The sequence below is a fragment of the Protopterus annectens genome, chromosome 13.part0 (assembly GCF_019279795.1).
Source record: "Protopterus annectens isolate FY-2018-M chromosome 13.part0, PAN1.0, whole genome shotgun sequence".
Taxonomy (NCBI): Eukaryota; Metazoa; Chordata; order Ceratodontiformes; family Protopteridae; genus Protopterus; species Protopterus annectens.
Window position 1 is genome coordinate 1,216,901,068 of NC_056747.1, and position 17,162 is coordinate 1,216,918,229.

Sequence of the window (17,162 nt, forward strand, 5' to 3'; positions counted from 1 at the left end):
GAGCTGTTTAGTATCAGTGAATGAGCATATAACAGAGACTACACTGCAGTCATCAACAAACCTGGCAAACCACACACTTTTACATTCAGAGAGTGTTCCAGCCACTTTCACAACTAGGAGCAGTTAGATAACCGAATTGCAATCCAATGGACAAGATAGGGGTTTACATTAAGTTTGTCTAATTTTTTAACAATTCCAGCATGGAAGATTGTGTCAAAAGCCTTGGTCAGATCAAAAGAAGCAGTGTGCACTTAGTGACTGCTCTCCAAAACCTCTATGACTTTTTTAAATAAGCTTACTACTTTAGGACGCTCCCTTCACAAAACCATACTGATTGGGGTCTAGATCAGCTATGTTGCCTGTGTCTGTATAAATGAGTTCTGCATCCCATGGCTTTGCATGTAAGCCTGGTGAGGATGATGGACCTATAATTGCCAGGATCTGTAGAGGGGCCACCCTCGTGTAGGGGAGTGACATCATCATATTGAACTATATGTAGATATATTCAGTGTATGCAGGTAAAAGGATCAGTGCTTTAAGGAGACACATATAAACAAATTTGGATGATTCCAATTTAACTTGAGTAAGAAAAGGGAAAAAAAAGCAGAAGGAGACAGAGTTAGGATAGGAATGAAAGCAAAGCAGCATACCAATAAATGGGAATGGAAGGGAAGAAAGAGAAACTGACAATTAGAAAGTGGTAAAGATAATGCAACTCTGCAGAGTGAGACCAGGAGAAACAGAAGTTGCTAGATAACAAGGATAAGTGACATGGAAGAAGTTGTTGGAAGGACAGGAATAAGAGACCTGGGATTTAACAAAGGAATCCAAAGTGTGAAACCACCAGTTGTGCTATAGGATATGAGGATGTTACTGTGATTCACAAAATGTGTAATGATTACTGTGGTGAAATCACTAGATGTGCTACAGGATTTGAGGATGTGAATGCTGTAATTGGGTAATTTTCATGAGTCACAAAAAGTATAACGATTGTGGTGATCTCACCATTATGTAATATGTAACTAACACCCTTACCAAAGTCAGACGAAAATCACTCAACAGTTCACAGGAAAACTTCAGGACAGATTCCTAGTACTGTAAAATGAAAACAAACTATGAAAAAGGCACAGAACATTACTGTATAACCGCACTTTATTTAACACAGTTGAGAGCTTTTGTCCAAGTAACAGGACTTCTTCAGAACTGGATTCAAATTCACACTTCCTTCTTTATAGCAAATCACAGGATCAGTTACATAATCAAGTACCATAAACTGTAAAATGGCTATATGCATTTATATTACCCTATCGTACTATTTAAATAGCGAATGCTATTTCATCATACATAGAATATCTAAACCACAAAATATCGAACATACAGAACAGTGAATTTTTTCCCAGGGAAAAAATTTGCTGTTCCGAAACACAAACACACAACACAAGCACACCAAAATAAATAAACCACACACATACACTTAACAAAACCATAATTCTAACCCTACACTACTACCTATCTACTCACCTTAACCCAACCCTAACCCTAAAGTCCCTAACTACCGCACACTCACCTTACCCGCTCCCTAACCCTAAAGTTTCTAACTACCGCACACTCACTTTACCCGCTCCCTAACCCTAAAGTCCCTAACTACTGCACACTCACCTTACCCGCTCCCTAACCCTAAAGTCCCTAACTATCGCACACTCACCTTACCCACTCCCTAACCCTAATGTCCATAACTATCGCACACTCACCTTACCCCGATCCGTTCCCACACTTACCTTAACCCGGTCCGTAACCTCCGTTCGCATACTTACCTTACCCCGGTCCGTAACCTTCCCACCACAGTAGAGTAAATAGCGAAGTCATGGAACGGACAACCAAAATCTTACCCTAGGTAAGATTTCGAAGTTCCGTGGCTTTGCTATTTTGAGTTTTCAACAAAAACGGGTCGATATTATAGCATTCGAAGTTTAAAAACTTTGATACTATAATATAGACCCTGGCTATACTGCTATGTTATTTTAAATAAATAGAGCAATTCTAAAGAACTACTACACAACTATCTGAATTAAGACAAGCAGTGATCAAGATGGCTTCCCTACACCTTGTTGAATTTAAGTAGAATTAAGCTCCATCCCTAATGCTGAACTCCCCAGTTAATGTTTTCCATAGGAAAGCATTGCCAGTGGAGTTCTGATTCTCACATAGCAGCGATTAGTTTTGTTTTGTAAATTTCTTTTTTATGTGTCTTTGTGCAACTGAGGAGTTGGTATATATATATATATATATATATATATATATATATATATATATATATATATATATAAGCTTGAGGAATGTGTGGAACAGACTGTTGTGTGAGTAGATACAATATCATTCTTATTGTTTTATTCTTGTTTGAATCACACTTCTAAGAGATGTTTGTCACACTTAAAATCCCAGAAAATACATCAGAATGACTCAAAAGGCCTTTACTTTGAGGTCACACTGTCTGACCCAACCAAGATATACATACATAAAATGACTTCAAAAACTAATTCCTTATTTAATTGGTCTGAGTTTTAATAGAGCTTTTATACTGATATAGGATTGGCTTAAAGCAATACCTACCATGTGCACATATCCTAGCGCAATATGGCAAACTATATTTCCATAAATTCTGTATGTAAGGTGGACTGGTGCCATCTTAAACTCTGATGTTATGATTTAGCTGGGGGAGTGTTAAGGGGCGCACCACCTCCCTACCTTAACTACAGAATTAATGAAAACATAGTTAGCTGATGCAGTTTATGGCTGTGATACCACTTCAGTGCTGGAACTAAAATCACTCTTGGCAGATCCTCATATTTGTATGTGAATATCAAGGTTGATTAGAAAAGTTCAGCCAACAAGGGTATCTTCCTGATTCCTTGATAATAACTATGCTCTCCACTCTGCAAGCCACTTATTAAGGTAACATAGCATCAGTGTATTAACTTTGCTTTACTAGAAGACTTGACTCCATCAGTCTGACTTTGTTAAAGATAGATACTGTCTAATGAATCTGCTAAACTTCTTTGAGAGAGTAACATAAACTGTAGACAGAGGTCATGCAGTCTAGACAGCATATCTTGACCATGCCAAAAGCATGTGATATTGTACCACACATGCTAACATAATTAACAAGCTAAACGTGTTCCAAACTGATCCCTATGAATTTATGTGGATAACAAATTGGATAAGAGACAGGGCCCACACAGTGAAGGATAGCAGATGCATTCTCAGACAGCATGAACGTAACCAGTGGAGTCCCTCAGGGATCAGTACTATTACCTCTGCTATTTGGCATACACTTTTCTGATTTCTAAATCAAAAATGGGGATCTCTGGTTAGCTAAGCTTGTGGATGACTATAAACTTGGTATCTTCTGCAAATCCCCTTCTGACATGTAGAAGCTACAATTTGAACTTACACATGTTAATAACCAGTGCACAGAAAACAAGCTAAAGCTGTATGCTACAAAGTTCAGTATTGTTGCACATGGTAAATATTCCAGCAAGCCAACTTTTAGTATAGAAAACTCCTCACTCTAAAATGAAGATGTTGGGATATACCTTGTAACATGGGTAGATAATTCCCTCTTCGCTGATTATTATGTTGTCGCAATGGTTAAGAAATCCTCCTGCCTGGCCCAAGTGATGGCAAAGGGTGTCTCATCTAGATCCAAAGAAGTCCTTAGCCCAATATAATCTGCACATTATAGAATACAAGACCGCCTTTGGGATGTATATCAGTAGACATATCAGGCAGTTGTAGAAGCATGCAGGTTCCTAACTAAAACTAGATCAAAGGTCTGAAAGAAGCAAGCTATCAGGAGAGGCTGGAGGCTCTGTCCTTGTACTTCATGTCATACAGACTCCCTGTGATTTCCTGAAGGCAGTGTTGAGCTGTATGCAGAGAAAGTTGCTACCAGGGGGTTGTGTGCCATTGCCCAGGCAGAGTCTATGCGCTGCAAACTCTTGGGAGGGCTGGCAGTCTGCTATGGTGTTCTACGTTTCATCATGGAGTGTGGAGCCAAGGGATGTGAAGTTGCAGTTTCTGGCAAGCTTAGAAGCCAGAGGGCCAAATCCATGAAATTCGTGGATGGCTTGATGATCCACAGTGGTGATCCTGTTAATTACTATGTAGATACAGCTGTACGCCATGTTCTTCTCAGGCAAGGTGTACTGGGCATCAAAGTCAAAATCATGTTGCCTTGGGACCCAAGTGGTAAGATTGGCTCTAAGAAGCCTCTGCCTGATCATGTCAGCATTGTTGAGCCCAAGGAGGAGATCTTGCCTACAACCCCCATTTCAGAACAGAAGGGAACCAAACCAGAGCCACCTGCTATGCCACAGCCTGTCCTGTGATACTTGATTTACCCATGGCCCATATACATTGTATTTTCTATGATTCTAAGACTCTATGAAACATTTGACAAAAAGTGAAAAATGCATGCCTTTAGAGAAAGAGTAAATTAATTAGCAGAATTCAAAATATCAGTGTAAAGATGAACCTTGCTGTGACGCCTGTGCCCTGGCCCAGCAGTCAAGGAGCCTCAATCCTCACCACTAACACTAGAGAGGGTGTCTCATATATGAGGAAAGGATAACAAATACACACAGTAAAGTGCAATTTCCCTTAAGAGCACAAAGAGATCACAGTCAGTCTGGGGCTGGTCACTCCCTTGCTCCCCGGTCCCCAATAAGACTCCTCACTGGCACAGCTATAGGGTCCAGATCTCAGCCTAGCTGGGCAAGCTAAAATCTCCAGCACCCTCTCTGTCCAACCAGTGCTTCGTGTCCCTGCCCAAGTAGCTGACACACACACTTTGAGATAAGTTTATACAACCACACAGACACTTCCTGGGGAAGGCTGGCACAGGTTCTCCAGCTGAGCCCCTTTTATCCAGACTGTACGGTAGTAATTACTGCCATCACCCAGCTAATACTTATCAGCTACTCAAAGGCCCTTGAAAGGGGGTCGTCCAATTATTACTGTGCAATATTATTATCCAACTGGTAGTATAGCCCAGGGCTAAAGCTAAAGGAGTGGTTTTGTACAATTTTTTCCAAAGGCATACAAGTACTCTAAAGAGCTTAAATTATCTCTACACAAAACCAGCCACAGTTGAAAGGTTTTAAAATATTTAATAATAAATAATTAAAAACCACAAGACAATACTTTCTACTATACAGTGCTAGTCAAAAGTTCAGAGAACGCACAGAAATACTTAAAATAAATCAGTAGTACAGTTCTGATATCACAGACAAACACTTAGTCTAATCTTTCTAATTTCTAGTTATTCCTAAAAGAAAACACACTTCTAAAATAACTTACTTATAGAGCAAGGCAGAGTGTTGTGAATTGGATAGTCAAGTCAAAAATGCTTAATGCATTTTGATTCTCTCTGTTTAAATTGCTGTTGCAGTTCTGATAAACATTACATCATCTTTTTACACTTTCCTGATGTTCCCAGGCTACCCATTAACTACATTTACATTCTTTTACACTTGGAGCAATAAAGGACATTCCACATGTAAATTCTGGTCATTAACTTTAGTCTTAAAAGAATAGGCAGGAAGCCTTCATCTAGCCAGACTGGAGCCAACTTGTAAACATCAAAGGCAGTGATGAAATCATTTTAATTTCAAAGGACCAACAAGAAATGCTTGACTTAGCTTTCTTTACAGCAGATGGCAATGTTGCCACATTGTTTTAAGTTCAACCTTTCACAACATATTCTTTCATTTCAGAAGCAAGCCTGCATTTCAACATTTCACAGTATTTACAAGCGATAGAATTATCTATAAAAATTCTGGCTAGGCTGGCAGCCTTCACCCATCTCTATCAGTCTTCACACTTGCACAAATAGTTTAAGCCCCTTTTTTAATCACTACATTACTACCCAATAGGCATGCCCCAGGGGACTAATGACCTTCCACTGTGTGTGTGTGTGTGTGTGTGTGTGTGTGTGTGTGTGTGTGTGTGTGTGTGTGTGTTGTGCATATGTGTGCATCCTGTAAGTGATGTACTTTCCAGAATCAGTTTTGACCATTAAGTGCCAGGACATACCCTGGTTTCTGCATGACCCCCATACTGGATTAAGTGGGAAACAGAAAGATTAAATTAATAAATGAACATTAGAGACAGCAAGTTTACTGCTGCAATTTACATCTAGATTACTAGTTTTAAGTAATAAATTCACCACCAGTAAACAATATACCAAAAACTTTAATCCTGGTCAAAAAAATCTAGAGAAAAGCAAGAGAATTATTGTTAGAAAAATATGTATTCGTAATATGCTTAGTGCATTTGAGGTTTAAAAAGGGTTAACATATTTATTCTATTTCACACTGCATAAATATGTATGAACTGCAGAAGCATTCCAATCTTGTAATGTCATGAAATATGCGCAGTTATGATCTCTGCTTATGCTTTGGAAATTAACAGGGAAACATTCAATTTCTGCTAGTGTCAGGAAAATAATAATAGATGTATCACTTCTACTAATGTCATGAGATTTAAACAAAGAGTTATTGATTTTCTGCTTATGCTATGAGAAAATCCACAGCTGCAGAAGCTATTGATAATGAAGAAAAAGGCTGTTTGAAAATATGAACTGCAATCAGCATTTACTTGTACCTAAGCTAGAGAAGTACCTTGAAATGTAACATATGTATTAAAGCTGCACAATTGAAGCTTGTAGTGGGCTAAAGAAAATACAGCCCCCAAGGTCAGGTTGTTTTTCTCAAATGTTTTTCATAAATCCAGTCATGTCAGCAGGAAATCCAAGTAACATTTTCTATGTAACATATAGTGAGTTTCAAATCTGAACATGTCAGCAGGAAATCTGAGTAACATTTGCTGTAGAACAATACAGAATGTTGTGTCTAACTACGGCAACCATAGAAAGTAACATTTTATAGAACAGTATAAAAAAAGCATACTGCCTGTTAGTAACTAGGAAAAATCCTGTATTTTCATGTTTTTGTCTCCTTGCTGCAAGTAATAAAGGTGCCATATCTGAACCTTATGTGCATTGGTCTTTGAAGTTTTTTCGTTTGACAGATTGGTCCTTCGGACCGGAAACCCTCACTTCACCTCGGATCAGACGGGCTGAGTGGTTGAAACCGTACGGGGAAGAAACCAAATTGGTTCTTCTTATTTGAAAAACCCTCCGACTGAATTGTCATGCAAAAGAGGCCAGCCACTTTCTGATCTGCAACTGAAGGACGGGTTTTTACGAACCAGGTGATCAATCACGAAGGCTCAGGTAAGGTGAATCTACTTTTTCTGTTTTAGATCAGGGACTAGATTTGTATTGTTATTATCAAGACTGTATTTTACAAGTCAGGGACAGAAAAGAGTACTGTCTTGTCATAGATCAGGGAAAACAGAATAGGTAGGCAGTCATTCTGAAGAGACTATAACAAAATCCATGGTACCTTGTTAAAAATAAGAGAAGTTGTGTAACGATTAAAAGGGTAGAACAAAATGGGTAATAATTGCACAAAAACCCCCCAAAATCCGCCGTTAACCGAAGATGCAAAATACATGCAGTCGCAGTGCGCTGACAATATTAAATACTATTCAAAATGGGTTAATAAGTATGAATTTGACGGTAAATTAGAATAATCCTCACTTGTCAAGCAGCTCAAAACTGATTCCAAAGGTTGGGTAAAAAAGCAACGCCAATTAGGAATTCCTCAGGCTCACCGGTGGATTGAGGAAGTAAACTGTAGGGAACAAAAGAACAACAATTCAAAAGCAATGTTTTTAGATAAGGAGGGCAATAATTTTATAATAGTGTCGGCCCCTCCGCCTCCCTTACCAGAATATGAAGCAAGTGAACAGGTTAGTCCACACCCACGATATCCTGTTGTCACTGAAAATAGAGACATTACAAAAGCAAAATCGTTTATTAGAGATCCCATCGGGACCAGGTCTCGAACACGGGCAGGTAACTCAAATGAAGGCATTGAGTTATATCAAATGGTTAAGAATTCACGATCTATGAGTGAAGAAGAAATATGCCCACTCATAGAAGTACCTAATCCTCAGGCAGGACAAGACGGTCAGGACCCAACTATTCTAGTGTATAGACCCTGGACTCCGGAAGATATCCGGAAAGCCACTGAGGGAATTCCCCATCCAAAAGTTAATTTTAGAAAATTCTCGGAAGATTTACAAAGAATGAGGCTAAGTTATAATTTAAACGGAGAAGAGGTAGAAAAAGTAGTTAGACAAATTGTGGAGCCAGATTGGCACATGATTAGTGGCAACTGGAATCCCCGTGATGCTGCACACAGACCCCTCCCACATAGCAGAGCAGAACTAGACAACAGAGTAAAAGGTCTCACAGACCGCATCTCTGAGAAATGGAAGCCTAGGGCAGACTGGACTTGCATTAATCAATGCATCCAACAAGAAGGTGAAACTGTTGACCGATATTATGCCAGATTATTAGAATGTTTTAATAACCACTGTAGAATGCAGGTTCCTGAAGATCAGACACAAGATTCCCCATATGAACAGCAGTTAAAGAATGCATTTTAAAAGGCAATATTGCACCCATAAGCAGTTTTATTACAAAACACATGGTAGATCATCATACAAGCAGGTTACAGTCATTACTTGAATATGCTAGGCATGCTGAAAGGCATTTTAATAGCAAAAAGAAAAAGAAATCTCAAGTATTTTCTGTAGAAGATGGAGCAGAAGTTTATGTAGTACAGTCCGGGAAGAAAGGCAAGAAAAATGCCCAGGAAAACAAACAATCTGATCAGCGATCAGAGTACTATGAAGGGCGAAAGAAAAGGGGAGAATGTTTTAAATGCGGTAAAAAGGGACACTTGGGATTGCAAGAAAAACAAGAAGGCAATCACGGAAAACAAGGAGGGTGAGGACTGACTATATGATAGTCAGGAATCACTAGAAGGGGATAGCGGAGAAAAGACAAATGAGAATGTGATAAAGGGAATAGAGGATGTGACAGAAGAGATGGAGGAAGTGCAGAAAGTTACAGACAGTGAAGAAAATGAAATATTAGACTTAGCTTTATTGAGCTTGGAGCTCTATTTAGCAGACACAAAACCAGAAGTTACACTCTTGGTAGAAGGGAGGGAAGTCAAATTCTTGTGTGACTCAGGGGCATCACGAACCCTGATACATCCCTCCAAACTGCCAGAAAACTCAGAGTCACCTGATTACATACTAGTAAAAGCAGCTAATGGACAGCTGTACCAGGAGCCCCTCTCCCGTAACATTGTAATAACTGATCCTGTTTCTGGATTGACTCAAAAAAACAAAATTGTTGTTTCTGCAAAATGCCCAGTAAACCTCTTGGGCAGAGACCTTATGCAGCTATTCGGTATAGCAGTAGTCCCAACCATGCAGGGTATGGAAGCACAGCGACAAATTGATACCTTTGCAGTGCAATCGGAGGGTAAAATGTTTTACTGGTACAGCCAGGACTTAGTTATGACTGGTCCAGGGACTGTGACCGAAGAATTAATGAATGTAGCCATCAGCAAGTTCCCCTCCCTTGACATTGATAAGCAACACTTGTTGCACTGTACCCTGTATTATTGTAACACGCCAGGAACTGATAAGGAATATGAGCAAGAATTGTTTAAAAATCATGCAAACAGATTGATATTACGTAATCTGTACTGGGACACAGAAGGGAGCAGTGTAGCCAGCTGTTCATTGCCCAGGAGTTCTTTGCACTCTATAAATCTAATCGATTACCACATGTTAGCTTAACTAAGGACAAAAACATAGAATGGGCAGACTTAGGAGAAAAAGTCATGAGATGGGAAAAACAGACAGAATTAGAACTGTCAGAACAGGGAATACAAGTGCAGAAGCTGAATTGGATAAGTCAGACCCAGCCAGCCGTACACTTGCAGTCTAGCAAGGACAGCTGATTAGCACTCCTATTAAAGGAGGAAGAAAATGCCTTACAGAATATACCAGAAACTCTCTGGTCAACAGGAAAGTCAGATGTAGGACTTATTGGTACAGCGGGACCAGTTACTATCACGCCAAAGTCAGCATTTAGACCGCACAAAAGACAGTATCCCTTAAGAAAAGATGCAGAGGTAGGAATCAAGCCTATTATAGCAGCTTTACTTAAGGAAGGGGTACTGGTGGAATCTCCTGATTCACCATGTAACACACCCTTATTTCCTGTTAAGAAAGCAAATGGAGAATGGCGTATGGTCCAAGATTTACAAGCTGTAAATGACGCAGTAATACCAAGGGCACCTACAGTGCCAGACCCACACACCCTGTTGAATGATTTAACACCTCAACAGAAATATTTTCTGTGGTAGACATTAGCAACGCGTTCTTTTCTATACCAATACACCCTGACAGCCAGTATTGGTTTGCATTCACATTTCAGGGGAAAAGGTATACATATACATGACTACCACAGGGATATTGTGAAAGTCCAACAATATTCTCACAAGAAATGGCAAGCAACTTGGCGGGATTTACCCCACCAAGAGGCAGTCAGATTTTACTTTATGTTGATGATATCCTGCTGGCAGCCCCCACCCAGCAAGATTGCAAAGGAGATACCATAGCGCTATTACGATTTTTAGCTGCTGAAGGACATAAGGTAAACAAAAATAAACTGCAGCTTTGGAAAAAACAAGTCAAATACCTAGGATATGTAATATCCAAAGAGGGTAGAACATTAGATGAGGACAGAAAAGTAGCTATTTTGCAAGCACCAAAACCCACTACCAAGAAGGAAATGATGTCCTTCCTGGGTACAACTAATTTTTGCTGGAGCTGGATTCCAAACTATGCCTTGGAAGCTGCACCTCTGACTGACCTGATATATAAAACGCCTATGGCAGCACAGGATTTGTTACAATGGACACCAGAGGCAGAATCTGCTTTCTGCAAACTGAAACAGTTAATAGCGTCCTCATTAGTTCTGGGATTACTAAACTACCATAAACGTTTTTTCCAAACTGTAGATTGTAAGCAAGGTTATATGACATCAGTGTTAACACAACAGCATGGGGACAAGCAACGCCCCATTGCTTATTATTCATCACAACTATACCCAGTGGCACGGTCTTTAACTCACTGTGTACAAGCAGTAGTTGCAGCTGCAATGGCAGTACAGGCTTCAGCCTCAGTAGTTTTATTCCACCCTCTCACTTTGAGAGTGCCTCATGCAGTCGCGATTATTTTACTGCAAGAGAAGGTAGCATATCTTTCCCCTGCTAGGCATCTTTCCTGTATGACTATATTGTTGAGCCAACCTCACATGACAATTGAACGATGCACGACTTTGAACCCTTCTATCCTGCTCCCAACCCCTGCAGATGGCACACCACACCGCTGTCTGCAGGTGATTGAGCAAAAGACACTGCCTAGAAATGATCTCACGGATGTTCCCTTGGACGATGCTGAGGTGACATACTACGTGGATGGTTCATGCAAAAGGGATCCTGCAGGACAGAACCTAGTAGGATATGCTGTAGTTTCTGATACTGAAATTATAGAAGCAAAACCTTTACCACACAACTTATCTGCACAGGCAGCAGAATTGATTGCCTTGACATGGGCATGTATCTTAGCAAAGGGTAAATGTGTAAACATTTTTACTGACAGCCAGTACGCTTTTTCTACTGTACATGTTTTTGCCCAACAGTGGAAAATCCGATGAATGATAACATCTACTGGCAAACCTATCAGTCATGCACAGTTTATTTTAGATCTTTTAGAATCTATTCAGTTACCTCAGAAAGTAGCTATTTGTAAATGCACAGCTCATACCAAGCAACAAGATAGGATTTCAAAAGGTAATGCGAGAGCTGATACAGCTGCAAAACAGGCAGCTTCAGAAGTATTTCTTTTAAATGAGGAACTACAACCCTCTGAGATTTTAGACTTAAAAATGTTAAAGACAATGCTGACACTCACTATGCAAGCTGAAAAACAAAGATGGGTAAAACGAGGAGCAATTCTCGAAAAGGGGCTGTACATCTCTAAAGAAGGGAAACCGATACTACCATCTAATTTGTTTAGATATGCAGCTTTGTTGAGCCATGGGCAATGCCATGTCTTAACAGGGGGGATGGTACAGCTGGTGAACCGAGTGTTCACAACATATGGATTTACAAATTACTCTAAAAATTTTGTTTGATGTGCCAAATTTGTAATAAACATCATGCACAAGGGGCGTTAAAGCCCAAGCAAAGGAGTTTCCCTACACCACCATATCCGTTTCATACTATCTGTATGTATTTCATAGAATTGAACAAATGTGAAAATAAGAAGTATTGTCTTGTCATTGTAGATATGTTTTCCAAATGGGTGGAAGCCTTTCCAACCAAAAATCCAGACGCAGCTACAGTAGCGAAAGTCCTTGTCAAAGAAATCATTCCTAGATTTGGCATTACGGAAAGGACCTACAGCGACAACAGTACACACTTTGTAAATCAAACCATACAACAGTTAAGTAAGCATTTTGGTATTTCTTTAAAAAATCATTGTGCATATCATCCGCAAGCTGCAGGGCTAGTTGAGAGGCATAATGGAATTTTAAAGAATAAGCTAAGAAAATTAATAGCAGAAACAGAAAGGAATTGGGTGTACTGTCTGCCCCTGGCACTGTTGAGCATGAGAACTGTTCCGACTGCAAAAGGATTGATTCCTTTTGAAAAAACTATTTGGAAGGGCTTATTATATACCCCAGTGGAAACCTCTCATGCCCGCAGACCAGGAAGCTGACTGTACACTTGCTGAATATATGAGAAATTTGTTGAATTCTAAACATCTGTTGCAGTCAAATTCTGTTTCAGATAAAGAACAAACCGAAACATCGGAAGTAGCAGTGATCCCAGGGGATTGGATCTGGGTGAAAACTATTAAAAAGAGAAATTGGACGTCACCAAGGTGGGAAGGTCCATACCAGGTGCTTCTTTCAATACCCACTGCAGTCAAGATTGCAGAGTGAGCCTCATGGATCCACCTGACGCACTGCAAACTAGTTAAGAACTTTGAACTGCACAAAAATCTTACCTCTCCATCGGGGCCCTCAGCACAAAGTCTGGCTACAAAGGGGGGTCAGATCAATAGGACTGATCCGTGTCAACCCCAGTGAAGAAATCATCGGTGCAGAAGGTCCTACTAGGGCAGAGAGTAAGATCACATGTTAAAAGCAAAAATGATAGAATCCAGAGAAATTCAAATAAAACTACTCGGAAGAGTCGGAGAAAACAGGAATGCAGAACAACCATTTCCACAGAAGTATTGCATAATCATCCTGTTAACTGTACTAGTGACAATAATCTTTTTGTTGTGGCCATTCCGTTTCCCAGCCACACAAACTGAACTGAATAAACGTGAAGAGTTGCACATAGACTGGCACCCAAACTTCAATATTTACCAGGCAATCAAATATGTGTATGCTGAGACCTTCAATGTCTCGAATTGCTGGATTTGCACAGCTTTGCCAACAGCATACGGGGGGTTATTGTTAACTTCAGTCCCCCTAGGAGTCAACGAGACCTGGGAGAACTTGATTCATTATACATTAACTATTACAGCACAAGATAAAATAGCATTGCACTTGTCTGTTCAAAAAAAGGGAACTGTGTGTTTTTACAAAAATGATACAGTTCAGGTGGGTTGGAGCAATTGCAATGTGACTGTTCCTTATAGATGCTATACTAAAGCTAATAACACAGGTTTTTATTGTAATACGAACTATGATTCATTTTTTAAATTGATGCACAAAACAATTGAGGAAGTAAAACATGATTCTGTTCTCTACAAACAACTGTCTATAATTGACAGAAAAATGTTTCACACAGGACAAGTGTATATTCATTGTAAAGTTACTACTAAAGTAGAAGACTGTTATTTTGTATGTGGTAGAAAAGCATACAACTGGTTACCTGAGAATTGGTCCGGCAGTTATTTTTTGGGCTACCTGGTTCCGGCCATTCGACACACAGCAGTCTTACCTCGAGGGAAAATTCAAAATGTTCGAGAAGCCGTCAAGAAGCCTGTCAATCCAGTAGGACAAATCAATGCAGCCTGGAAAAATCATCATGCTGTGGGCAATGGACTGACACACATGGACTTGAGTGATTCTGTTATATCATGGGCAGGCATATTACCAGCATACGGAGCAGTGAAATCGATCTGGGAGCTGAGAAAATTGTCTAAACTTCTCGAAGTAATGAGCAATGCAACCTTTTCCACTCTAGAATTGGTGACTGATGAACTTGAATGCCATGAGAACTATAGTGCTTCAAAACCGCATGGCTCTCGACTTCACCCTAGCAGCGAGAGGAGGTACTTGTGCTTTAATCCAGGAGGAGTGCTGTTAGTATATTCCTGACCATAAACACGAGATAGACAATCACCTCGAGGTAATTCAGCAAGTGTCGGCCAGGACCAAATCCATTGACGGACTTTTTCCAGAGATTGTTTGGGGGGTGGGGCAGTATCCTAATGAACATTCTGATTGCCATCTGTGTAGGAATGATCCTACTGGGGGTATGTGTTTGCTGCTGCATCCCCTGCATGAAAAGACTGATTAAAGACTTTATAGACATGTCAGTTTCAGAAACCTTATATCAAGGTGCTGAATTTGAAGAACTGTTGAAAAACTGAAAATGCTTTCATAAGTTTAAACTGAATGACTCTCTTAACTGCAAATCCTGAGTAGGAAGAGGTTAGGGGAAGAAAAACTGTTTATGCTTATTTTGAAAGTAGAATAAAGTATTAAAAGGGGGGAAATGTTAGAAAAATATGTATTAGCAATATGCTTAGTGCATTCGAGGTTTAAAAAGGGTCAACACATTTATTCTATTTCACATTGCATAAATCTGTATGAACTGCAGAAGCATTCCAATCTTGTAATGTCATGAAATATGCGCAGTTATGATCTCTGCTTATGCTTTGGAAATTTACAGGGAAACATTCAATTTCTGCTAGTGTCAGGAAAATAATAATAGATGTATCACTTCTACTAATGTCATGAGATTTAAACAAAGAGTTATTGATTTTCTGCTTATGCTATGAGAAACTCCACAGCTGCAGAAGTTATTGATAATGAAGACAAAGGCTGCTTGAAAATATGAACTGCAATCAGCATTTACTTGTACCTAAGCTAGTAAAGTACCTTGAAATGTAACATATGTATTAGAGCTGCACAATTGAAGCTTGTAGTGGGCTAAAGAAAATACAGCCCTCAAGGTCAGGTTGTTTTTCTCAAATGTTTTTCATAAATCCAGTCATGTCAGCAGGAAATCCAAGTAACATTTTCTATGTAACATATAATGAGTTTCAAATCTGAACATGTCAGCAGGAAATCTGAGTAACATTTGCTGTAGAACAATACAGAATGTTGTGTCTAACTACGTCAGCCATAGAAAGTAACATTTTATAGAACAGTATAAGAAAAGCATACTGCCTGTTAGTAACTAGGCAAAATCCTGTATTTGCATGTTTTTGTCTCCTTGCTGCAAGTAATAAAGGTGCCATATCTGAACCTTATGTGCATTGGTCTTTGAAGTTTTTTCCTTTGACAATTATGAAAAGAAATCATAAATTATATAGACTCTCCACTGCTATCTAGTTACAAAAATGAGTTCTTGAATTGTAGAACAGCATTATGACTCAAAAAAAATTAAGCTCAATTAGAACCTTTGCTCAAGGAGTCAAACAGTTGATTCACAAAGTATGAACATTATTAGTTAAAATACAATTCAAACAAAAGGATTACTTCTTGGTAGCCAGTACTAGCTCTTAGTACTGTATATTTTGCATAACACATGACTGGGTATTCATGATACTTGATTTACCCATGCTTGCTGTGGTTTGGTCACATGGTTGAGTGAATCCATGCCCAGCTGTGACTTGTTATTATATAATTTTACTGTTTTGTGCTGTTCTGTTTAGTTGCATGTTCTTCCACTACACTTTACACACACATGGGTCTATGTTTACCCATCGGATGAAAAGATAATCGAACGCCTATTCAACAAACACTAAGCCTCAAACGTCCCTGAGTTGGCCTAGTGGTGGGTTGCTCTGACTGTATGTAGTCCCTTTAATCAAACAGTCAAATCATCATAACTACATTCATCAAACTGGAAGAAGGAAGTAGCACACTGCATAATGTAAATGAAACAAAACCTTTTATAAATTTACCCTTTCCCCTCTGTAGTGCAATTTCGGATTTGGTAAATATAGTTAGGGGGGTGTGGGGGGTGCAGCCCCCCCTCCACATCTTGGTGGGTTACAGCAAGGTAGTTTACATTATGCAGTGGGGTATTTCCTTCTTGTTCATCAACTATTACAGTTCAATGAATGTCTTTATAATGACTGGACTGTTCGATAAAAGGTACATTCGAGGCTTAGTGTTCGTTGAATAGCTGTTTGATTAACTTTTTGTTCAATGGCTAAACATAGACCCCCACGCACAAAAAATGCCCTCCATACTTTGCTTGGGTTTTCTATTTAAGTTTCTGCACTTTTTTCATTTATTGTAATATTCATTTAACTTTTGGCGATTTAATCATTTTTATGTATATTTATATTTTTTTGCTTGTTGGGTAAGTTAGCATATAGTGCTTGGCGAAACTCCGGCATTTTTTTTTTTTCTATGAATCTTTTACAATTTATGTACTAAGTGTGAAAATCACTTTTTCACAGTGATTTTCATGTATACATATACCTTACTTAGTGCTTTTTGTTTTGTCTGCAGTTAGAAATGCTGTAGTTTCTATCTAAGGACTAAAACTGAAAGCAGGCATGACACTGTTATCCTATTCCCTGTGTTTTCTTGTGCATGATTCTTCCCTGTCACTTGATGTATGTAAATCTGTATTTTTTTCTCTCTCATGGAATGCATGTATTGATTTATAGGGTAGTTGTGGTTTTGGTTAACTTATTTAATAGGACTGGTTGTGTTACTAGCAAAGCATCTTAAACATCGCAATCAGATTATGCCAGTTTGTATTTTTTTTCTGTTTAAGGTGCTTTCTGTATAAGATCATAGGTTTTCTTAAATCAGAGAAGGTTTGCAATGTGCTTTACTATGTGCTGTGCTTAAGTTTTATTAATTTAATTCAGCAGCAGGAGGTGGTAGCTGGGCT

The 17,162-nt window shown here is 39.2% G+C and overlaps 2 protein-coding genes across 2 annotated transcripts in view; one reads left to right on the top strand and one right to left on the bottom strand.

Moving 5' to 3' along the window:
• ITGB3 (integrin subunit beta 3) overlaps positions 1 to 17,162 on the bottom strand; it is a 1,138,779-nt gene that overhangs the window by 254,144 nt on the left and 867,473 nt on the right. The window lies entirely within an intron of this gene.
• LOC122788393 (40S ribosomal protein S3-like) lies at positions 3,906 to 4,388 on the top strand (the record flags this gene model as incomplete). Its single annotated transcript, XM_044055465.1, has 1 exon — positions 3,906 to 4,388. A coding segment is annotated over one exon (483 nt), but the record flags the coding sequence as incomplete, so codon positions are not given.